Source organism: Bombina bombina, chromosome 6 (assembly GCF_027579735.1).
Source record: "Bombina bombina isolate aBomBom1 chromosome 6, aBomBom1.pri, whole genome shotgun sequence".
Taxonomy (NCBI): domain Eukaryota; kingdom Metazoa; phylum Chordata; class Amphibia; order Anura; family Bombinatoridae; genus Bombina; species Bombina bombina.
In genome coordinates this window covers 930,250,653-930,277,343 of record NC_069504.1, presented here as the reverse complement: position 1 = coordinate 930,277,343, position 26,691 = coordinate 930,250,653, and the positions used below count along the sequence as shown (strand labels likewise).

Here is a 26,691-nt window from a genome sequence, read left to right as displayed (position 1 = left end):
AGCAGGAATGTAAAGCTTAAGAGCCGGCCCATTTTTGGTTGAGAACCTGGGTTATGCTTGCTTATTGGTTTGCTAATTGTATCCACCAATACGCAAGTGCTATCCATGGTGCTGAACCTAAAATGGGCTGGCTCATAAGCTTTAAATGCCTGCTTTTTAAATAAAGATATCAAGAGAACAAAGAAAATGTATTAGTAGGAGTCAATTAGAAAGTTTCTTAAAATTGCATGCGCTATCTGAATCATTACAGAAAAAATTTGGGTTTAGTATCCCTTTAATGAAAGCCCATTTGGCCTGTTCTGAATGGCATTTAGTGGGTATTTTCAGTGTTATAGCTGTTGCTCATGCTCACAACACTCACAATAAAAAGCATAGTTTTTGGTTTAATAAAACTTAATTTGCTTTAGTTAAAAATATTCTTCAAATTTTTTTTTTAAATTGTGTAACCAGTACTGAAATTATTTATTAAGATCAGTTTGTTCATGTATGATTTAAATACATAAATACATTAAAGGGACATTAAACACAAAATAAATACCAGATGGGATGGGTTTTTTTTTTCAAAGCAAAGATTAGTCTGAGAATAATATTCAGATATATTTTTAAAATTATATTAGTTGCTTCAATATTGAAAAAATAAATGTAATGGTTTAATGTTCACAAAGCAATAGGTTTCAGTTTAACAGAAATTGAAAAGCCCACAATTTTCAGAATTAAATTATGGGAAAAGGGGACACAAACATTTTTACTCTACAATACTATACAATTCTACAATGCCCAATGTCCCTTAAATAGTTATATGTAATATATATATATATATATATATATATATATATATATATATATATATATATATATATATATATATATATATATATATATATATATCTGTGTGTGTAAACATACTCTTGACACATTGCACTGTTACTGGTATAAAACTTTGTGTTTAAAATAACCCCTTTGCATGGGTTAAACACATAGGGGTCAATTTATTAATGTGCAAGTGGACATGATACGATGTAGCGTATCATGTCCGCTGCACATCCATAAATGCAGATTGGCCGCTAGCAGGGGGCGTATTCGATCGGGTTGATTTCTGTCCGCCGCCTCAGAGCAGGCGGACAGGTTATGGAGCAGCGGTTTTTGGAGCCTGAACGTCTGCTTCAGATTAACAGTGCAACACTTGGGACTATCTGAAAACATCTAGTAAGCCAATGGCAAAATGTGTAGCCATCAACAATCACCCTCCCAGTACTATAGGATAATTAAAATGACGTGCTCTATCTGAATCATGTAAGTTTAATTTTGACTCTCCTATCCCTTTAACCAAGTTGAGCAGGTTTACTAATCCAGATGAGGGCTAATTAAACTGAATTGAAAAAGTAAAAAAGAAGCAAAATAAAATTTCCTTAGCTGCCATAGGGTGTTTTTGCCTTTAAATTCTAAAAGATTGGAAATACATTATGCTACATTATTCTACACAAACAACCGCTCTATCTGAATCAGGAAAGTTTATGTTTATATTTCATGTCCCTTTAAGTGAAAAAGCATGGTTGTGAAGAATCAGGAAAGTTTATGTTTATATTCCATGTCCCTTTAAGTGAAAAAGCATGGTTGTGATGCTTCATATGATATTTTTATTTTACCCCTATTTAAAGGGACACTGAAAGGAAACATTTTCTTTTGTGATTCAGATAGAGCATGCAATTTTAAGCAACTTTCAAATTTACTCCTATTATCAATTTTTCTTCATTCTCTTGGTATCTTTATTTGAAAAGAAAGAATGTAAGTTTAGATGCCGGACCATTTTTGATGAACAACCTGGGTTGTTCTTGCTGATTGGTGGTTAAATCCACCCACCAATAAACAAGTGCTGTCCAGGGACTGAACCAAAATTTGTCTTGCTCCTTAGCTTAGATACCTTCGTTTTCAAATAAACAGCTAGATTACGAGTTTTGAGCGCTATAGGGATTTTAACAACCGCCACAAAAGCGGTGTTATTTCACCTCCCTATAGCACTGCTATTACAAGTTTTAAAAAAGCAGGCTTGTGCGGGCGATATGGTTGCGTTGAGCTCCATACCGCTCCGAAAACAAGCGCTGCTTTGACGTGCTCGTGCACAATTTCCCCATAGACATCAATGGGGAGAGCCAGCAAAAAAAATCCTAACACCTGCGATCGCGGAAACAAAAGCTCCGTAACGTAGCCCCATTGATGTCTATGGGGAAAAAGAAAATAATGTTTAAACCTAACATAAGAAAATAAAACAATTAGAGACCAGCGCAAAATGAATTGAATACAAACACCTATATATAAGGAAGATTCCCAATATTACTTCCAAAAGGACAAACATTTAAATACAATACAAAATATAAGTGCGCAAAGTGGATGCTAAAGTAAACAATTAAAAATGTTTTTTTTAAAAATAAACTCAGAATTCTGAATGTTTGACCATGTGCAAAAATTCAAATCTAAAATGCAGAGAGGTTTTTTATAGGTCCTCACACCAAAGGGTTAAAATTAATTCCCATATACTCCGATTAAATTAAATTAGTGGTGAATACAAACGTGAAACAAACCACATATGATTAAAATATATATTGTAATGCTTAAAAACATGAAATAAACAATTTGAAAATACTCTTTCTAATAAACAAGAACATGAAAAAAACATAATTTTAGAAAGAGTATTTCAAATTGTTTATTTCATGTTTTTAAGCATTACAATATATATTTTAATCATATGTGGTTTGTTTCACGTTTGTATTCACCACTAATTTAATTTAATCGGAGTATATGGGAATTAATTTTAACCCTTTGGTGTGAGGACCTATAAAAAACCTCTCTGCATTTTAGATTTGAATTTTTGCACATGGTCAAACATTCAGAATTCTGAGTTTATTTTAAAAAAAACCTTTTTAATTGTTTACTTTAGCATCCACTTTGCGCACTTATATTTTGTATTATATTTAAACCTAACATAAACCCTGAGTCTAAACACCACTAATCTGCTGCCCCCAACTTCGCTGCCACCTACATACAGTTATTAACCCCTAATCTGCCGCCTCCAACATCACTGCCACCTACTTAATGTTATTAACCCCTAATCTGCCGTCCCCAACATCGCCGCCACCTACATAAAACTATTAACCCCTAATCTGCCGATCCCGATGTCGCCGCCACTATACTAAAGTTATTAATCCCTAAACCTAACCCTAACGTAACCCTAAGCCTAACCCTAACACCCACTAACTTTAACATAATAAAAAATATAGATAAATTAAATTTACAATTATTAACTAAATTAACCTATTAACCCCTAAACCGCCAGCCCCCCCACATCGCAACAAGCTAAATTAAACTATATTAACCCCTAAACCTAACCCTAACCCCCCTAACTTTAACATAATTGAAATAGAGCTAAACTAAAGTTAAAATTATTAAATAAATAATACCTATTTAAAACTAAATACTTAGTTACCTGTGAAATAAAACCTAAGCTAGCTACAATATAACTAATAGTTATATTGTATCTAGCTTAGGTTTTATTTTTATTTCACAGGTAAGTTTGTATTTATTTTAACTAGGTAGACTAGTTAGTAAATAGTTATTAACTATTTACTAACTACCTAGTTAAAATAAAAATAAAAACTTACCTGTGAAATAAAACCTAACCTGCCTTACACTAAAACCTAAAATTACAAAAAAAAATAAACACTAAAATTATGAAAAATAAAAATAACTAAATTATATTTAAAAAAAAAACATTAAATTACAAAAATAATAAACAAATTATCAAAAATAAAAAAGAACTACACATAATCTAATAGCCTTATCAAAATAAAAAAGCCCCCCCCCCCCATTAGAGCTGCTAAAATCCTATTGGCCAATCAGCCAATAGAATTTGAGAAGCTCTCATTCTATTGGCTGTTCCAATCAGCCAGTAGGATGAGAGCTCAATCCTATTGGCTGATTGGAACAGCCACTAGGATGAGAGCTGCTCAAATCCTATTGGCTGATTGGAACAGCCAATAGGATTTTAGCAGCTCTAATCCTATTGGCTGATTGAAATCTTTCAGCCAATAGGAATTCAAGGGACGCCATCTTGGATGACGTCACTTGCATTAAAGTTCCAGTTTACGGCGGTGACCATATGAAGAGGATGCTCCGCACCGGATTTCTTCAGAATGGACCCGCTCCGCGCCGGATAGATGAAGATAGAAGATGCCGTCTGGATGAAGACTTCTTGCCGCCTGGATGAGGACTTCGCCGGCTGGATGAAGATAGAAGAGGCCGCCTGGATGAAGACTTCTTGCCGGCTGGATGGATCCTTCAAGCAGGACTTCAATAACTTTAAGTGGATCGTCGGGGTTAGTGTTAGGTTTTTTAAGTTTTTTTGGGGTGGGTTTTATTTTTAGTTTAGGGTCTGGGCATGTAAAAGAGCTAATTGCCCTTTTAAGGGCAATGCTCATACAAATGCCCTTTTCAGGGCAATGGGGAGCTTAGTTTTTTTAGATAGTTATTTTATTTGGGAGGTTTGGTTGTGGGGGTGGTGGGTTTTACTGTTGGGGGGGTGTTTGTATTTATTTTACAGGTAAAAGAGCTGATTTCTTTGGGGCAATGCCCCACAAAAGGCCCTTTTAAGGGCCATTGGTAGTGTATTGTAGGCTAGGGTTTTTTTTTATTTTGGGGGGCTTTTTTATTTTGATAGGGCAATTAGATTAGGTGTAATTCTTTTTTATTTTTGATAATTTGTTTCTTATTTTTCGTAATTTAGTGTTTGCTTTTTGTAATTTAGTTATTTTATTTTTTGTAATTAGATACTTTTTGTAATTTTTAGAGTAGTGTTAGGATTGTTTTAATGTGTAGTTTAGTTTAATTTAATTGGTAGTTAGTTTAATTGTTAGTTTAAAATTAATTTATTTAATTTGACATGTAAGTTTTATTTTTTTTTAAGATAGTGAAATTGTAATTTTAATATAAAGTTTGGTGGTCGTTAGGTTTAGGGGTTAATAGTTTATTTTAGTATATTTCGTTGTGGGGGCTTTCGGTTTAGTGGTTAATAGTTTATTTAAGTATATTTTGTTGTGGGGGCTTGCGGTTTAGTGGTTAATAGGTTTATTATAGCGGCGGTGTGGGCGGACAGCAGATTAGGGGTTAATAATATTTAAATAGTGTTTTTGATGCTGGAGGGCGGTGGTTTAGGGGTTAATAACTTTATTATAGTGGTGACAATGTCAGGGAGCGGTGGAATAGGGTGAATACATTTTAATAGTGTCGGCGATGTCCGGAGCGGCAGATTAGGGGTAAATATTACGTTTAAAAAAGTGTTTGCGATGCGGGACAGCCTCGGTTTAGGGGTTAATAGGTAGTTTATGGGTGTTAGTGTACTTTTTAACACTTTAGTTATGAGTTTTATGTTACAGATTTGTAACGTAAAAATCATAACTACTGACTTTAGATGGCGGTACGGATCTTGTCAGTATAGGATGTACCGCTCACTTTTTGGCCTCCCAGGTAAACTCGTAATACAGGAGCTTTGGGAGTCCCATTGAAAAAGGACTTTTTTTAAACGTGCGGTACTAACGTTGCGTGACGGGCTAAAAGGTGTGTGGTACACCTATACCGACAAGACTTGTAATAGCAGTGTTAGGGAAAATTAAAGGTACATGAAACCCACATTTTTTCTTTCATGATTTAGAAAGAGAATGCAATTTTAAACATCTTTCTAATTTACTTCTATTATTTCATTTGTTTTATTCTCTTGATATTCTTTGCTGAAAAGCATATCCAGATATGCTCAGTAGCTGCTGATTGGTTGCTGCACATAGAAGCCTTGTGTGATTGGCTCACCCATGTGCATTGTTTTTTCGTCAACTAAGGATATCTAAAAAATTAAGCAAAATAAATAATAGAAGTAAATTGTAATGTTGTTTAAATTTGTATTCTCTATCTGAATCATGAAATAAAGATTTTGGGTTTAGTGGCCCTTTAAGCATTATGGGCCATAACGATGCTATTTGACTCATAACGCAAAACTAGTAATATAGCTGAAAGATAGCAAGAGAACTGAGAAAAATTGATAATAGGAGTAAATTAGAAAGTTGCTTAAAATTGTATGCTCTATCTGAATCACGAAAGAAAAACATTTGGGTTCAGTGTCCCTTAAGGCTTTTTGAAGACTGCATAAAAAACATTCTTACACATTACATTAATAAGATCCTGTCACTTTTGTGAGAAATAACATTCATTCAGTGCTGGTTGCTGAAGTATTGTCCTAACAGTACTGAATATAGCACATTAACAACTGTGCATAAACAACTGTGTGACACTATTTTACAAGCTGTGGTTGTAGCCATTTAGGATATAAACCACTTGGCAGGGAGCCAATGAGGTTTAAATACTAAAATTAGATTTTTGGATCATAGATTTGTGTTTATTATTCTTTATAAAAACTTTTTTTAAAAAAAACTATACATTTGTTGCACCTTTCATTAGGACCAGGGTTCCACCTGTTTTAGCCCACTTGTGTCTTTTAGTGCAAATGGGTTAAAAACATAGTTAAAGTCAGTTCCAGAGCAGTAAAGGGACACTGAATCCAATTTTTTCTTTCGTGATTCAGATAGAGCATGCAATTTTAAGCAACTTTCTAATTTACTCCTATAATCAAATTTTCCTTGTTCTCTTGCTATCTTTATTTAAAAAAGAAAGCATTTAAGCTTTTTTTTGTTTCAGAACTCTGGACAGCACTTTTTTATTGGTGGATGAATTTATCCACCAATCAGCAAGGACAACCCAGGTTGTTCACCAAAAATGGGCCGGCATCTAAACTTACATTCTTGCATTTCAAATAAAGATACCAAGAGAATAAAGAAAATTTGATAGTAAGAGTAAATTAAAAAGTTGCTTAAAAATTTGGGTTCAGTGTCCCTTAATGCACTACAATGACCTAGCTGAACACATCTATTGACCTAATGACAAGGGGCATATGTGTGTGGCCACCAATCAACAACTAGCTCCCAGCAGCATATATCTGTTCCTGAGCCTACCTAGTTATGCTTTTTAACAAAGGATACCAAGAGAACAAAGAAAATCTGGTAAAAGAAGTACATTGAAAAGTCTCTTAAAAGTCCATGGTGTATCTGAATCATGAAAGTTTATTTTTTGACTTTCATGTCTCTTTACCCTGAGACCTACATTTCACACTATAAGTCCATATGTGGTTACTTTCATCACCTGTAGCTGCAGATTCCTAAGGGTGTATAGAAAACCAAACAAGAAGAGATAGGTGCTCAACTTGAAATAAACATAGCTGTAGTTCCTTGTATTAAAATATGATATAAGCACAGTGGAACAAATACATGAGGATGAACCTTTTTTTTTTTATATATCAAACTGATTTTTGTACAGTGTACTAAATGCAAAGGTATGCGCAAAGGGTGTGTCTGGGCACACCCTACCTAATCACCCCTGTGCACACAGGGTTTGAAGAGCAAAGGAGAATTCCAAAGGGCCAGTAGAGAGGTCAAAGATCTCCCCTGCCCCGTGCCTCCTTCATTTGAGAGTTGCCTGCACTGGGTCCTTGCGGGACCTTAGTTCTGGTTTTGCCAGGCTTCCCTGCAGGACAATCTGGCACACAGCAGCCAATCAGTGAGGGAAGTAGGGGATATGAGGGGATAGAGATGGGGTATGGACATGGAAGGGGAGAGAGAGAATGGACATAGAATGGTGAAGAGGGAATGGGCATGGAAGGGTGAAGAGAGAATGGGCATGGATGGAGGGAGAGAGAATGGGCATGGAAGGACAAAGAGAAAATGGGCATGGAAGGGGAGATAGAGAATGGGCATGGACGGAGGGAGAGAGAATGGGCATGAAAGGACAAAGAGTAAATGGGCACAGAAGTAGGTAGAGAGAATGGATATGGAAGGAGGGAGAGAGATGCGGTATGGGCATGGAAGGGGAGAGAGAGAATGGGTATGGAAGGAGAGAGAGAGAATGAGTATGAAAGGAGGGAGAGAGAGAGAATGGGCATGGAAGGAGAGATAGAGAAGGCATATAGAAGGAGGGAGAGAAAGAATTGGCACGGAAGGAAGGAGAGAAAAGGATTATGGGCATGGAAGGGGGAGTAAGAAGGGGGGTATGGGCATGGAAGGGGAGAGGGAGAATGGGTATGGAAGGAGAGAGAGAGAATGGGCATGAAAGGAGGGAGAGAATAGGCATGGAAGGAGTGAGAGAGAAGGGGCATGGAAGGAGAGAGAGAGAGAGAAGGCATATGGAAGGAGGGAGAGAATGAATGAGTATGGAAGGGAGGCGAGAGAAGAGATATGGGCATGGGAGGGGGTGACTGTGTATGTGTATATATGTGTTTATAATTAGTGTGCATGAGTCTGGGAGTTTATATACGACTGTGTACATGTGTGTGTATATGAGTTTGTGTGTATATGAGTACATGTGTATATGCACATGTATATGCGCACTCAGTGGGTGCACACCCTAATGGAGTTTGCTGTGCACGCCTATGACTGAACGTGTACTGAACATCCTTCTCAGATATAATGTAGCATTTACAGGGTTTAAACAAGTGCTCTTCAAGTAATAGTGCACAGTCTCACAAATTAGAGCATTTTATAATTGTACCTTTATGTCCCTTAAAATTAAAGTTTATTGCAATACACACAGTATTACAAAATTAAATGAACCATCTCCTCCCTGAACTAATGAACTGTAGGAGGCTTTTTTATTTGGTACATTATTTATTACATGCTTCTAATGCTGGCTCCTCGCTTCCTCTTTATTTCTGCATAAAAATCATGTATCCGAGTACCAATTTAGGATGTTATTCTAAGAACAAGATAACCTGTATATGATTACTGCAGATTTTATATATCAAAGTAGCCCTTAACTATTGACCTTTATATATTAACTATGGTTTTGCTAAACAATTAGACACACTTTCATTGCCCACATCAGGTTTCATAACCGCCAGATATAAAGTAATATAAAAGAAGAGAAAAAAAAGCAACTTTAAAGGGACAGAAAAGCTAGGAAATTATTTTGTACATATGAAAGAGCACAATTTAAATATGTTATTTAAATATACAGGGAGTGCAGAATTATTAGGCAAGTTGTATTTTTGAGGATTAATTTTATTATTGAACAACAACCATGTTCTCAATGAACCCAAAAAACTCATTAATATCACAGCTGAATAGTTTTGGAAGTAGTTTTTAGTTTGTTTTTAGTTATAGCTATTTAGGGGGATATCTGTGTGTGCAGGTGACTATTACTGTGCATAATTATTAGGCAACTTAACAAAAAACAAATATATACCCATTTCAATTATTTATTTTTACCAGTGAAACCAATATAACATCTCAACATTCACAAATATACATTTCTGACATTCAAAAACAAAACAAAAACAAATCAGTGACCAATATAGACACCTTTCTTTGCAAGGACACTCAAAAGCCTGCCATCCATGGATTCTGTCAGTGTTTTGATCTGTTTACCATCAACATTGCGTGCAGCAGCAACCACAGCCTCCCAGACACTGTTCAGAGAGGTGTACTGTTTTCCCTCCTTGTAAATCTCACATTTGATGATGGACCACAGGTTCTCAATGGGGTTCAGATCAGGAGAACAAGGAGGCCATGTCATTAGATTTTCTTCTTTTATACCCTTTCTTGCCAGCCACGCTGTGGAGTACTTGGACGCGTGTGATGGAGCATTGTCCTGCATGAAAATCATGTTTTTCTTGAAGGATGCAGACTTCTTCCTGTACCACTGCTTGAAGAAGGTGTCTTCCAGAAACTGGCAGTAGGACTGGGAGTTGAGCTTGACTCCACCCTCAACCCGAAAAGGCCCCACAAGCTCATTTTTGATGATACCAGCCCAAACCAGTACTCCACCTTGCTGGCGTCTGAGTCGGACTGGAGCTCTCTGCCCTTTACCAATCCAGCCACGGGCCCATCCATCTGGCCCATCAAGACTCACTCTCATTTCATCAGTCCATAAAACCTTAGAAAAATCAGTCTTGAGATATTTCTTGGCCCGGTCTTGACGTTTCAGCTTGTGTGTCTTGTTCAGTGGTGGTCGTCTTTCAGCCTTTCTTACCTTGGCCATGTCTCTGAGTATTGCACACCTTGTGCTTTTGGGCACTCCAGTGATGTTGCAGCTCTGAAATATGGCCAAACTGGTGGCATCTTGGCAGCTGCACGCTTGACTTTTCTCAGTTCATGGGCAGTTATTTTGCGCCTTGGTTTTTCCACACGCTTCTTGCGACCCTGTTGACTATTTTGAATGAAACGCTTGATTGTTCGATGATCACGCTTCAGAAGCTTTGCAATTTTAAGAGTGCTGCATCCCTCTGCAAGATATCACACTATTTTTTACTTTTCTGAGCCGATCAAGTCCTTCTTTTGACCCATTTTGCCAAAGGAAAGGAAGTTGCCTAATAATTATGCACACCTGATATAGGGTGTTGATGTCATTAGACCACACCCCTTCTCATTACAGAGATGCACATCACCTAATATGCTTAATTGGTAGTAGGCTTTCGAGCCTATACAGCTTGGAGTAAGACAACATGCATAAAGAGGATGATGTGGTCAAAATACTCATTTGCCTAATAATTCTGCACTCCCTGTATATACTGTATTTTTTTCAATTTTTTGCATGAACAAGATTAAAAGGACATTTTTCTTTTTCATGATTCAAATAGAGCATGTGATTTTAAACAACTTTCCAATTTACTTATTTTAACCATACTGGTATTGGAAAGGACCTTGACGTGGTGCTTGTGTGTGTGTGTGTGTGTGTGTGTGTATATAACAGCAATTTAAAATGTAGAGAAAATAATTCATTGTGTAAACCATTTACAAATCTAGACAAGTCAGAAGACTTACTTTTACCTCAGAAACTCTCTGATTTCACTGTTTCCAATGCAGCAAAGGGTTATGGGTGAGATATGCAAATGAGGTTAACAATGACTCACTTTTTTACTTTAAAAAGTGAGTTGTGAACCTCATTTGCATATCTCACCCAGAATCCTTTGCTGCATTGGAAACAGTGTAATCAGAGAGTTTCTGGGGTAAAAGCAAGTCTTCTGACTTGTCTAGATTTGTAAATGGTTTACACAATGAGTTATTTTCTCTACACACACACACATATATATATATATATATATAAAAAAAAAAAATATATATATATATATATATATATATATACACTGTATTATCATTTTGTTTGCATGAACAAGATTAAAGAGACATTTTTCTTGTTCTTACTTTTCATGATTCAAATAGAGCATGTGATTTTAAACAACTTTCCAATTTTCTTATTTTAACCATTTTGCTTCATTTTCTTGGGACTCTTTTTTGAAGGAGCAGTTATGTACTACTGGGAGCTAGCTGAAGACATCTGGTGAACAAATGAAAAGAGGCATTTTTGTGCAGCCACCAATCAGCAGCTAACTCCCAGTAATGCATTGCTGCTCCTGAGCCTACCTAGATATGCTTTTCAACTAAGGATACCAAGAGAATGAACCAATTAAAATAATAGAAGCAAATTGGAAAGTTGTTTAAAATCACATGTTTTATCTGAATCCTGAAATAATTTTTTGGGGTTTCATGTCCCTTTAAATTAAAGCTGTTTATTTTTACTTTATAACTGGAGGGAACTGCGGTACTGGGCCTCAAGGTGTGATTGTTCATTGGCTGATAAGCAGATCTCCTAATGTTTTATTGGTGGACAGTTACAAACCTCACAATCATATCTTTTTTTTCTTCTCAAAACAGAAACATTAATTCTACAGATAAACAAAAAAACTAATACATTTAAAATGCCCTCTTTAGATGCAATAAAGAAAAAAAATGACGTGTGTACCTCAACTTTTGTCCTATATCAGTACACACGCATACATGATTTGATTTATTCATTATCAATTAAAGGGACATAAAAGGCAAAAAGAGAATGTTCTGTTTTTGAGTATTTTATTACTATTGTTTGCATATAACTTTGTCTTTAACCCTTGCAAAGGGGTTAAACACACAGTTAAAGGGACACTGTACCCAAAAATTTTCTTTTGTGATTCAGATTGAGCATGACATTTTAAGCAACTTTCTAATTTACTCCTATTATCAAATTTTCTTCATTCTCTTGGTATCTTTATTTGAAATGCAAGAATGTAAGTTTAGATGCCGGCTCATTTTTGGTGAACAACCTGGGTTGTCCTTGCTGATTGGTGGATAAATTCATCCACCAATAAAAAAGTGCTGTCCAGAGTACTGAAAACAAAAAAAAGCTTAGATGTCTTCTTTTTCAAATAAAGATAGCAAGAGGACGAAGAAAAATTGATAATAAGAGTAAATTAGAAAGTTGCTTAAAATTGCATGCTCTTTCTGAATTACAAAATAAAAAATTTGGGTTCAGTGTCCCTTTAACGTCAGCAGCAATGCACTACAGTGAGATAGCGGAACACTTATCTAATGTGCCAATGACCTTTTCTACAGGGAGTGCAGAATTATTAGGCAAATGAGTATTTCTCCAACATAGGTGTGTCCGGTCCACGGCGTCATCCTTACTTGTGGGATATTCTCTTCCCCAACAGGAAATGGCAAAGAGCCCAGCAAAGCTGGTCACATGATCCCTCCTAGGCTCCGCCTTCCCCAGTCATTCTCTTTGCCGTTGTACAGGCAACATCTCCACGGAGATGGCTTAGAGTTTTTTGGTGTTTAAATGTAGTTTTTATTCTTCAATCAAGAGTTTGTTATTTTAAAATAGTGCTGGTATGTACTATTTACTCTGAAACAGAAAAGAGATGAAGATTTCTGTTTGTAAGAGGAAAATGATTTTAGCAACCGTTACTAAAATCGATGGCTGTTTCCACACAGGACTGTTGAGAGGAATTAACTTCAGTTGGGGGAAACAGTGAGCAGACTTTTGCTGCTTGAGGTATGACACATTTCTAACAAGACTTGGTAATGCTGGAAGCTGTCATTTTCCCTATGGGATCCGGTAAGCCATTTTTATTAAATAAGAATAAAGGGCTTCACAAGGGCTTTAAAGACTGGTAGACATTTTTCTGGGCTAAAACGATTGATTTATAAGCATTTTTAATAGTTTATAGCTTTGAGGAGTTATTTTATTCTTGGGAATTATGTTAAATAACCGGCAGGCACTGTATTGGACACCTTTTTCACTGGGGGCCTTCTCTAATCATAGGCAGAGCCTCATTTTCACGCCACTAATGCGCAGTTGTTTTTGGGAAGCAAGGCATGCAGATGCATGTGTGAGGAGCTCAGATACATAGAAAAAGCTTACTGAAGGCGTCATTTGGTATCGTATTCCCCTCTGGGCTTGGTTGGGTCTCAGCAAAGCAGATACCAGGGACTGTATAGGGGTTAAATATAAAAACGGCTCCGGTTCCGTTATTTTAAGAGTTAAAGCTTTCAAATTTGGTGTGCAATACTTTTAAGGCTTTAAGACACTGTGGTGAAATTTTGGGGAATTTTGAACAATTCCTTCATACTTTTTCACATATTCAGTAATAAAGTGTGTTCAGTTTAAAATTTAAAGTGACAGTAACGGTTTTATTTTAAAACGTTTTTTGTACTTTGTTATCAAGTTTATGCCTGTTTAACATGTCTGAACTATCAGATAGACTATGTTCTGTATGTGAGGAAGCCAAGGTTCCTTCTCATTTAAATAGATGTGATGTATGTGACACAAAATTTAGAGAAAATGATGCCCAAGATGATTCCTCAAGTGAGGGGAGTAAGCATGGTACTGCATCATCCCCTCCTTCGTCTACGCCAGTCTTGCCCACACAGGAGGCCCCTAGTACATCTAGTGCGCCAATACTCCTTACTATGCAACAATTAACGGCTGTAATGGATAATTCTATCAAAAACATTTTAGCCAAAATGCCCACTTATCAGCGAAAGCGCGACTGCTCTGTTTTAGAAAATACCGAAGAGCATGAGGACGCTGATGATAATGGTTCTGACATGCCCCTACACCAGTCTGAGGGGGCCAGGGAGGTTTTGTCTGAGGGAGAAATTTCAGATTCAGGGAAAATTTCTCAACAAGCTGAACCTGATGTGATTACATTCAAATTTAAATTGGAACATCTCCGCGCTCTGCTTAAGGAGGTGTTATCTACTCTGGATGATTGTGACAATTTGGTCATTCCAGAGAAATTATGTAAGATGGACAAGTTCCTAGAGGTCCCGGGGCCCCCCGAAGCTTTTCCTATACCCAAGCGGGTGGCGGACATTGTAAACAAAGAATGGGAAAGGCCCGGCATACCTTTTGTCCCTCCCCCTATATTTAAGAAATTGTTTCCTATGGTCGACCCCAGAAAGGACTTATGGCAGACAGTCCCCAAGGTCGAGGGGGCGGTTTCTACTCTAAATAAACGCACTACTATCCCTATAGAAGATAGTTGTGCTTTCAAAGATCCTATGGATAAAAAATTAGAGGGTTTGCTTAAAAAGATGTTTGTTCAGCAAGGTTACCTTCTACAACCAATTTCATGCATTGTTCCTGTCACTACAGCAGCGTGTTTCTGGTTCGATGAACTAGAAAAGTCGCTCAATAAAGATTCTTCTTATGAGGAGATTATGGACAGAATTCATGCTCTTAAATTGGCTAACTCTTTTACTTTAGACGCCACTTTGCAATTGGCTAGATTAGCGGCGAAAAATTCGGGGTTTGCTATTGTGGCGCGCAGAGCGCTTTGGCTAAAATCTTGGTCAGCGGATGCGTCTTCCAAGAACAAATTGCTTAACATACCTTTCAAGGGGAAAACGCTGTTTGGCCCTGACTTGAAAGAGATTATTTCAGATATCACTGGGGGTAAGGGCCACGCCCTTCCTCAGGATAGGTCTTTTAAGGCTAAAAACAAACCAAATTTTTGTCCCTTTCGCAGAAACAGACCAGCCCCAAGTTCTACATCCTCTAAGCAAGAGGGTAATACTTCTCAAACCAAGCCAGCCTGGAGGCCAATGCAAGGCTGGAACAAAGGTAAGCAGGCCAAGAAACCTGCCACTGCTACCAAGACAGCATGAGATGTTGGCCCCCGATGCGGGACCGGATCTGGTGGGGGGCAGACTTTCTCTTTTCGCTCAGGCTTGGGCAAGAGATGTTCTGGATCCTTGGGCGCTAGAAATAGTCTCCCAAGGTTATCTTCTGGAATTCAAGGAGCTACCCCCAAGGGGGAGGTTCCACAGGTCTCAATTGTCTTCAGACCACTTAAAAAGACAGGCATTCTTACATTGTGTAGAAGACCTGTTAAAAATGGGAGTGATTCATCTGGTTCCATTAGGAGAACAAGGGATGGGATTCTACTCCAATCTGTTCATAGTTCCCAAAAAAGAGGGAACATTCAGACCAATCTTAGATCTCAAGATCCTAAACAAATTTCTCAAGGTTCCATTGTTCAAAATGGAAACCATTCGGACAATTCTTCCTACCATCCAGGAAGGTCAATTCATGACCACGGTGGATTTAAAGGATGCGTATCTACATATTCCTATCCACAAGGAACATCATCGGTTCCTAAGGTTCGCCTTTCTGGAAAAGCATTACCAGTTTGTGGCACTTCCATTCGGATTAGCCACTGCTCCAAGAATTTTCACAAAGGTACTAGGGTCCCTTCTAGCGGTGCTAAGACCAAGGGGCATTGCAGTAGTACCTTACTTGGACGACATACTGATTCAAGCGTCGTCTCTACCACAAGCAAAGGCTCATACGGACATTGTCCTGGCCTTTCTCAGATCTCACGGGTGGAAAGTGAACGTAGAAAAAAGTTCTCTATCTCCGTCAACAAGAGTTCCCTTCTTGGGAACAATAATAGACTCCTTAGAAATGAGGATTTTTCTGACAGAGGCCAGAAAATCAAAACTTCTAAGCTCTTGTCAAGTACTTCATTCTGTTCTTCTTCCTTCCATAGCGCAGTGCATGGAAGTAATAGGTTTGATGGTCGCGGCAATGGACATAGTTCCTTTTGCGCGAATTCATCTAAGACCATTACAACTGTGCATGCTCAGTCAGTGGAATGGGGATTATACAGACTTGTCTCCGACGATACAAGTAGATCAGAGGACCAGAGATTCACTCCATTGGTGGCTGACCCTGGACAACCTGTCACAAGGGATGAGCTTCCGCAGACCAGAGTGGGTCATTGTCACGACCGACGCCAGTCTGGTGGGCTGGGGCGCGGTCTGGGAACCCCTGAAAGCTCAGTGTCTTTGGTCTCGGGAAGAATCTCTTCTCCCGATAAATATTCTGGAACTGAGAGCGATATTCAATGCTCTCAAGGCTTGGCCTCAGCTAGCAAAGGCCAAATTCATACGGTTTCAATCAGACAACATGACGACTGTTGCGTATATCAACCATCAGGGGGGAACAAGGAGTTCCCTGGCGATGGAAGAAGTGACCAAAATAATTCAATGGGCGGAGACTCACTCCTGCCACTTGTCTGCAATCCACATCCCAGGAGTGGAAAATTGGGAAGCGGATTTTCTGAGTCGTCAGACATTTCATCCGGGGGAGTGGGAACTCCATCCGGAAATCTTTGCCCAAATAATTCAATTGTGGGGCATTCCAGACATGGATCTGATGGCGTCTCGTCAGAACTTCAAGGTTCCTTGCTACGGGTCCAGATCCAGGGATCCCAAGGCGACTCTAGTGGATGCACTAGTAGCACCTTGGAGCTTCAACCTAGCTTATGTATTCCCACCGTTTCCTCTCATTCCCAGGCTGGTAGCCAGGATCAAACAGGAGAGGGTATCGGTGATCTTGATAGCTCCTGCGTGGCCACGCAGGACTTGGTATGCAGATCTGGTGAATATGTCATCGGCTCCTCCATGGAGGCTACCTTTGAGACAGGACCTTCTTGTTCAAGGTCCGTTCGAACATCCGAATCTGGCCTCACTCCAACTGACTGCTTGGAGATTGAACGCTTGATTTTATCAAAGCGAGGGTTCTCAGATTCTGTCATTGATACTCTTGTTCAGGCCAGAAAGCCTGTAACTAGAAAGATCTACCATAAAATATGGAAAAAATATATCTGTTGGTGTGAATCTAAAGGATTCCCATGGAACAAGATAAAAATTCCTAAGATTCTATCCTTTCTTCAAGAAGGTTTGGAGAAAGGATTATCTGCAAGTTCTTTGAAGGGACAGATTTCTGCTTTATCTGTTTTACTTCACAAAAAGATGGCGGCTGTGCCAGATATTCAAGCTTTTGTTCAGGCTCTGGTTAGAATCAAGCCTGTTTACAAACCTTTGACTCCTCCTTGGAGTCTTAATTTAGTTCTTTCAGTTCTTCAGGGGGTTCCGTTTGAACCCCTACATTCCGTTGATATCAAGTTATTATCTTGGAAAGTTTTGTTTTTGGTTGCAATTTCTTCTGCTAGAAGAGTTTCAGAGTTATCTGCTCTGCAGTGTTCTCCTCCTTATCTGGTGTTCCATGCAGATAAGGTGGTTTTGCGTACTAAACCTGGTTTTCTTCCGAAAGTTGTTTCTAACAAAAATATTAACCAGGAGATAGTCGTGCCTTCCTTGTGTCCGAATCCAGTTTCAAAGAAGGAACGTTTGTTGCACAATTTGGATGTAGTTCGTGCTCTAAAATTCTATTTAGAGGCTACAAAGGATTTCAGACAAACATCTTCCTTGTTTGTCGTTTATTCTGGTAAAAGGAGAGGTCAAAAAGCAACTTCTACCTCTCTCTCTTTTTGGCTTAAAAGCATCATCAGATTGGCTTATGAGACTGCCGGACGGGAGCCTCCTGAAAGAATCACAGCTCATTCCACTAGGGCCGTGGCTTCCACATGGGCCTTCAAGAACGAGGCTTCTGTTGATCAGATATGTAAGGCAGCGACTTGGTCTTCACTGCACACTTTTACTAAATTTTACAAATTTGATACTTTTGCTTCTTCTGAGGCTATTTTTGGGAGAAAGGTTTTGCAAGCCGTGGTGCCTTCCATCTAGGTGACCTGATTTGCTCCCTCCCATCATCCGTGTCCTAAAGCTTTGGTATTGGTTCCCACAAGTAAGGATGACGCTGTGGACCGGACACACCTATGTTGGAGAAAACAGAATTTATGTTTACCTGATAAATTACTTTCTCCAACGGTGTGTCCGGTCCACGGCCCGCCCTGGTTTTTTAATCAGGTCTGATGATTTATTTTCTCTAACTACAGTCACCACGGTATCATATGATTTCTCCTATGCAAATATTCCTCCTTTACGTCGGTCGAATGACTGGGGAAGGCGGAGCCTAGGAGGGATCATGTGACCAGCTTTGCTGGGCTCTTTGCCATTTCCTGTTGGGGAAGAGAATATCCCACAAGTAAGGATGACGCCGTGGACCGGACACACCGTTGGAGAAAGTAATTTATCAGGTAAACATAAATTCTGTTTTTGAGCACATCATCCTCTTTATGCATGTTGTCTTACTCCAAGCTGTAGAGGCTCGAAAGCCTACTACCAATTAAGCATATTAGGTGATGTGCATCTCTGTAATGAGAAGGGGTGTGGTCTAATGACATCAACACCCTATATCAGGTGTGCATAATTATTAGGCAACTTCCTTTCCTTTGGCAAAATGGGTCAAAAGAAGGACTTGACAGGCTCAGAAAAGTAAAAAATAGTGAGATATCTTGCAGAGGGATGCAGCACTCTTAAAATTTCAAAGCTTCTGAAGCGTGATCATCGAACAATCAAGCGTTTCATTCAAAATAGTCAACAGGGTCGCAAGAAGCGTGTGGAAAAACCAAGGCGCAAAATAACTGCCCATGAACTGAGAAAAGTCAAGCGTGCAGCTGCCAAGATGCCACTTGCCACCAGTTTGGCCATATTTCAGAGCTACAACATCACTGGAGTGCTCAAAAGCACAAGGTGTGCAATGCTCAGAGACATGGCCAAGGTAAGAAAGGCTGAAAGACGACCACCACTGAACAAGACACACAAGCTGAAACGTCAAGACTGGGCCAAGAAATATCTCAAGACTGATTTTTCTAAGGTTTTATGGACTGATGAAATGAGAGTGAGTCTTGATGGGCCAGATGGATGGGCCGTGGCTGGATTGGTAAAGGGCAGAGAGCTCCAGTCTGACTCAGACGCCAGCAAGGTGGAGGTGGAGTACTGGTTTGGGCTGGTATCATCAAAGATGAGCTTGTGGGGCCTTTTCGGGTTGAGGGTGGAGTCAAGCTCAACTCCCAGTCCTGCTGCCAGTTTCTGGAAGACACCTTCTTCAAGCAGTGGTACAGGAAGAAGTCTGCATCCTTCAAGAAAAACATGATTTTCATGCAGGATAATGCTCCATCACACGCGTCCAAGTACTCCACAGCGTGGCTGGCAAGAAAGGGTATAAAAGAAGAAAATCTAATGACATGGCCTCCTTGTTCACCTGATCTGAACCCCATTGAGAACCTGTGGTCCATCATCAAATGTGAGATTTACAAGGAGGGAAAACAGTACACCTCTCTGAACAGTGTCTGGGAGGCTGTGGTTGCTGCTGCACGCAATGTTGATGGTGAACAGATCAAAACACTGACAGAATCCATGGATGGCAGGCTTTTGAGTGTCCTTGCAAAGAAAGGTGGCTATATTGGTCACTGATTTGTTTTTGTTTTGTTTTTGAATGTCAGAAATGTATATTTGTGAATGTTGAGATGTTATATTGGTTTCACTGGTAAAAATAAATAATTGAAATGGGTATATATTTGTTTTTTGTTAAGTTGCCTAATAATTATGCACAGTAATAGTCACCTGCACACACAGATATCCCAAAAAAATAGCTATAACTAAAAACAAACTAAAAACTACTTCCAAAACTATTCAGCTTTGATATTAATGAGTTTTTTGGGTTCATTGAGAACATGGTTGTTGTTCAATAATAAAATTAATCCTCAAAAATACAACTTGCCTAATAATTCTGCACTCCCTGTATTGTATTGTATTCTAATCATCATTAAGGGTCATGCTCTGCTTTACTGAATAATATGCGTACAGAGTAAGGCAGGGAAGATGATTGTGAGTTTATGAAATCAAGGGGTAACGGTGGCCAGAAAAAGTTTGGGAACCACTGATATAAAGTATAGGATTAATTCTACAGTGTACTAAACACAACCTATATTTTACATTCAGATTAATGTTATAGTACAACTCTTATATTGTCTTTTTGATTACAGGATAGCTAACTTGAAGATACAACTGGCAAAACTAGACAGTGAAGCCTGGCCAGGAGTTCTGGATTCTGAGAGAGACCGACTTATCTTGATCAATGAAAAGGAAGAACTCTTAAAGGAAATGCGGTTTATCAGCCCAAGAAAGTGGAGCCAAAGTGAAGTGAATAGGTTAGAGAATGAGAAGAAACGCCTGGAAGAAGATTTACAGGCCGCACGGGACATCCACAGCAAAGCGCTAACCGAGAGGTGGGATGAAAGTGTCCAAAATATGTTGTAATCTTCTAGTGCAGATTGTGTGGTATATTTTCTAAACTATTCTTACCAATGTTCATTTAACACTTGCTTTCTTTCCATTTCTTTTTAACCCTTTTAGTTTTCAAGGTGGTACAGTGGTGTCAACTGAATTATTTCAATTTGAATTATGCTACTACAACATACTCCTAGGGGTGATGGGTATTTATTAATTCCAGTGAGGTGGTCTCCATTTTTCTTGACTTTCTTGGAGACATTCTGCCAGGATGTTACAGCAATCAGGAAATGCCAATATACCTTATTATATAAAAGACAAACCCATTGGGTTTATTTAAGTGTTTGTTGCAGCCTTCTGACATGTCATGATATATACATAAAATAATGCTATACTTTAGTTCTGCTGGACTAGCTAAAATAAAAAGAGCAGTATATAATGTTGTGGGTTATCCAGTAAAAATATGACTTAAAATAGTGTTTAATAGTTCTTGTGATCATTCTCTCATCTCTCTGAGAATTATGTAAACTAAAATCTGGATCTGGCATAATTTTACTTGTCTGCTGTTAATGACAGTTACAGAAAAAGTGACCTATCTATATAAGTGCATTCTGATCCCTTGTAGGCGGTTGTCATGGTTACATGGACGCATCTAATACTAAAATATAATAGAGACAGAAATCAATACCACTAAAATAAATCAGAATCTAATTCACTATCTTTGTTATTTAAAAGAATGTTACACTCAAAATGTAATTAATCTTAAGATGTTTGTTTAATTGTGCAAAGGAAAAACATTTTATAATACACTTTCATTATTAATCTATTAATGTAATTTTTCCAAAACCCCTTACAGAGGCTGGAGGGGAATCTGCAGGATTCAGAAATCTGCAACTTTCCATAAAATGATTCCTTGCAAGTGCAGGACCTCTTTATTATCTGCCCACAACTGGCCACAGCAAAGCCTTTTTAAGAGTTATGTCCCTTGGCTTCAAAACAAGCAATATTTAGCTAATAAAATTATACTTTAAAATAATTTTCAAACATTTAGGGGTTGATTCCAAACTATTGGCTGATTTAGTTTTTCTTGGGTTCTGTTGGATTTGTGACAGAAAAGGGCACATTTTGTTTTGATGCAATCACAATAAGCAGTTTTTTGCTGATTCTCAGAGCAGCAAATATGTTTTCGGCTGACCAAAAAAACTACTTTTAACATGGAACCAAAAAGTTCTCTGTGATTGCAGTCCATTTTCTCCATACTTTACAGGTCTTTGGGAACATTTTATCACACCTTGATAAAGTCCCGAACAGGCCTATTTGACATCTTTGAAAGTATTCCAAGACAACTTGGAAAAATTGTATTATGTTGGATCATAATCACTCAAAAACACTCTTTCCATATCAGCCGGAACCAAGTTATTGGAAAACGATGTTGGAAAGATTGAACTTGACTGCTTAATTTGTACGCAGAGACATATACAGTACAGCAAGATTTAGAAATCAGATCCAAAAGGATTTGAATTTGCCAAATATATCACTGAAACAAACACTTTTTATTTATTTATTTTATATATATATATATATATATATCTCCCAACAATGTAACATATTATATATATATATATATATATATATATATATATATATATATATATATATATATATATATATATATATACAGTATATATACAGTATATATCTATATAGTAACATAGTAGATGAGGTTAAACAAATACAGAATTCCTTTGAGTTTAGCCTATACAGATCCTAATTGATATACAATAAAGAAGCCGCCAATTGAGCTCACATTAATATAATTAGAAATTGACCCATTTAACACAAGCAATCGTATACCTTGATTCTGATTCTAGCCAGAAATGTATCTAAGCCGTTTTTAAATTTATCTAATTCACCTACTTAAGTAGTAAGTTTCAAAATATGATTGCTCTTATAGGGAAAAAATATTTATGTTGATTGAGATTAAATCTCCTTTCCCCTAGGCTTAAATTGTAACCTCCTGTCACAAACAATTTGCTTGGAATAAACAGAGCATACGCCAAATCTGTAAATAAGCCTTGAATATATTTGTATAAAGTAGTTATATCACCTGTCAAGTGCCTTTTTTTCTAGAGAAAACAGACTAAGGGCTCCATTTATTAAACAGCGGATGCAGCTTTGGAGCCCCATCATTTCAGGTCCGCCTGAAACGGAATTTAAGAAGCTGCGGACTGAAGTTAGGTGGCGGACTGATATCATCTCGATGTGATGCAATCGGGATGATTGACGGATTGGCCACCAGTGAGCAGGGGGTGGCATTGCTCAAGCATTTCACCATAAATACTTGTGCAATTGTGGGCATTTAGCGAGGTTGAGCGAATCATATCCGCTCGCCTTTTAATACATCTACCCCTTAAAGGGACAGTCTAGTCAAAATTAAACTTTCATAATTCAGATAGCACATGCAATTGTAAACAACTTTCCAATTTACTTTTATCATCAAATTTGCATCTTTTCCCTTGGTGGTATATTTGAAAAGCTAAACCTAGGTAGGCTCAAACTGATTTCTAAAACCGTTGAAACCCCCCTCTTAGCTCAAAGCATTTTGAACGTTTTTCACAGTTAGACAGTGATAGTTCCTGTGTTTCATATAGATAACATTGTGCTCACTCCCTTGGAGTTATTTAGGATTCTGCACTGATTGGCTAAACTGCATGTCTGTCAAAAGCACTGAGATAATAGTCTGCAGAGTCTTAGATACAAGGTAATCACAGAGGTAATATGTGTATTAATATAACTGTGTTGGTTATGCAAAACTGGGAAATGTTATAAAGGGATTATCTATTTTTTTTTAAAAGTTCTAGAGTAGACTGTCCCTTTAATTTGGCTAACCTCTCCTCATAGGGGGCGATTTATCAAGGCCCGTATGCATCTGTTTCCACGCGTGCCGTCAGGCTCGCCGGAAACAGGAGTTAAGAAGCATCGGTCTTAAGACCACTGCTCCTTAACTCATCTGCCACTTCTGAGGTGGCGGACAGCAATCCGCCCAATTAGATACAATCAGGTTGATTGCCACCTCCTGCTAGTGGCCGATTGGCTGCGAATATACAGGGGGCGGCATTGCACAAGCATTTCACTAGCAATGCTTGTGCATTCATAAATGCCGAGAGCGTATGCTGTTGGCATTTATCGATGTCCGTCCGCACATTGTTAAATCGGCCCTATAGTCTAAATCCTCCATCCCCTTATTAGTTTTGTGGCCCTCCTCTGAACTTTTTCTACTTCTGCAATGTCCTTTTTTTTAGTCCCCAGAACTGCATTTCATACTCAAGGTGAGGTCTTACCAGGGATTTATATAGCAACAGAATTATGCTTTCCTCCCTTGCATTAATATTTCTTTTAATGCAATATCTTATTAGTCTTAGAAACTGCTGCTTTGCATTGTGCCTCATTATTAGCTTGTTATTTATAAATTTGCTTAAATCCCTTTCCTCTGTTTTGCTATGTCTAGTCCCATTTAAATAATAGGTAGACAATATCTTTACTTACAAAATGTAGAACATTACATTTGCCAGTAATAAATCTAATGTGCCATTTACTAGACCATTCTTCCAATTTTTGTAAACCACCTTGTAAAGCAATTACATCCTGCACTGACCTAATCACTTTACACAACTTTATATCATCAGCAAAAATAGATGTTGCTATATTTTCCTTCTTAGTTTTTTTTGCTATTTCTATACTTTTAGGGTTTGGCTTACAATTTTTTGCTATTATTTCAGTTTTGGCTAATCCGATTGGTCTTTTGCCTGCTTTGTTGCAGTTCTTATATATTTGGAATGCTAAGTCTGTATTATTTTCTTTGAAGAATTTAAATGCCCTGTGTTCTTTCCTAATTTCTCTTAACACATTTTTATTTATCCACATTGGTTTGGATTTATTTATGTTACATTTAGAACAATGTGGTATATGTTGATGTTTATATTCAGGGCCGGATTTATAATTACGTAGAGTATGCATGTGCCTACAGGCGCCCTCTATAGAGGGACTCCTGTCTCTGCCTATTATTAGGGCGACCATATTGCCGCTTTAAAAAGGGACACATATGAAAAATGCATATGTCAGGGTTCTTATATAGGCTTACCAGAAGTCCCACTTTTATTGGTATTGTCCCTGTTTGGAGGCGTTGTCCCAGTGTCCCACCCGGTTGTTCATTCTGTCCCAGTAGAATTGCCACCTCCCGGGTTTCAAATCATGTGTCCAGGTTTCAGACCACCTGAAACCCAGACACATTATTCAAAATGACTGGACTGTGACTCTCCAGCATAGTTCGATGCTGGTACTTTGTTACATACAGCCCTGCTTAGCTTAATGTTCGTGTCCTTCAAAGTTTACATTTAGTAATACAGGCTGAGTGAGCAGCATAGGGTTTTTTAATTTTGTAGTACTAATTGGTTTATTTATCTAAGAAATTAACACCCCCCGACCCCTGGTGACATCACCGGTGATACACGTTTAGGGGAATCATATAAGTATGTTCAGAAAGTGCAGACAGGCAGGATTTTTGGTGTGGATCTTGCTTTACTTCATGCAGAATAGCATTTTGGCTGTAATATTCCTGCATTATGGTATAGAGTAGCCTCTTAAACAGCTTTAGCAGGTACTTACGTGTTTCTTTTTTACTTATTTCATTCAATGCTGTATTTATGCCTTATAAGTATTTGTCTCTGTTCCTTAATTAGATACATAAAACACATATTACACTGCAGATATTAAATTGTGTGATGTATATGCTTTTCACTATTTTATGAAATTGATCATTATGCTTGATGTTTGGCATTATTTAGAATCTGAGATTTAGATGAATGATTTATTTGCTCATGTTATGTATGGGTTGCCATGACAACGTAAATGGTGCTTTTTTCACTAGGGGGTGGTGTTATGGTCTATTTAACCCCTTAATGACCACAGCACTTTTCCATTTTCTGTCCGTTTGGGACCAAGGCTATTTTTACATTTTTGCTGTGTTTGTGTTTAGCTGTAATTTTCCTCTTGCTCATTTACTGTACCCACACATATTATATACCGTTTTTCTCGCCATTAAATGGACTTTCCAAAGATACCATTATTTTCATCATATCTTATAATTTATTATAAAAACAATTATAAAATATGAGAAAAAAATGGAAAAAACACACTTTTTCTAACTTTGACCCCCAAAATCTGTTACACATCTACAACCACCAAAAAACACCCATGCTAAATATTTTCTAAATTTTGTCCTGAGTTTAGAAATACCCAATGTTTACATGTTCTTTGCTTTTTTTGCAAGTTATAGGGCCATAAATACAAGTAGCACTTTGCTATTTCCAAACCATTTTATTCAAGATTAGCGCTAGTTACATTGGGACACTGATATCTTTCAGGAATCCCTGAATATGCCTTGACATGTATATATTTTTTTTTAGAAGACATCCCAAAGTATTGATCTAGGCCAATTTTGGTATATTTCATGCCACCATTTCACCGCCAAATGCGATCAAATACAAAAAATCGTTCACTTTTTCACAAACTTTCGGTTTCTCACTGAAATTATTTACAAACAGCTTGTGCAATTATTGCATAAATGGTTGTAAATTTTTCTCTGGGATCCCCTTTGTTCAGAAATAGCAGACATATATGGCTTTGGCATTGCTTTTTGGTAATTAGAAGGCCGCTAAATGCCGCTGCGCACCACACGTGTATTATGCCCAGCAGTGCAGGGGTTAATTAGGGAGCTTGTAGGGAGCTTGTAGGGTTAATTTTAGCTTTAGTCTAGTGTAGCAGACAACCCAAAGTATTGATCTAGGCCTATTTTGGTATATTTCATGCCACCATTTCACCGCCAAATGCGATCAAATAAAAAAAAAAGTTCCCTTTTTCACAAAATTTTTGTTTCTCACTGAAATTATTTACAAACAGCTTGTGCAATTATGGCATAAATGGTTGTAAATTTTTCTCTGTGATCCTCTTTGTTCAGAAATAGCAGACACATATGGCTTTGGCGTTGCTTTTTGGTACTTAGGCCGCTAAATGCGCATCACATGTATTATGGCTAGCAGTGAAGGGGTTAATTAGGTAGCTTGTAGGGAGCTTGCAGGGTTAATTTTAGCTTTAGTGTAGAGCTTAGCCTCCCACCTGAAACATCAGACCCCCTGATCCCTCCCAAACAGCTCTCTTCCCTCCCCCACCCCACAATTGTCCCCGCCAT

The 26,691-nt window shown here is 38.0% G+C and overlaps 1 protein-coding gene across 1 annotated transcript in view; it reads left to right on the top strand.

The window, feature by feature from the left end:
* WWC1 (WW and C2 domain containing 1) overlaps positions 1-26,691 on the top strand; it is a 425,359-nt gene that overhangs the window by 258,339 nt on the left and 140,329 nt on the right. Inside the window, exon 9 of the mRNA XM_053718574.1 lies at positions 20,201-20,443. Within this exon, the coding sequence (XP_053574549.1) occupies positions 20,201-20,443 (243 nt within the window). The remainder of the gene's footprint in view (positions 1-20,200; positions 20,444-26,691) is intronic.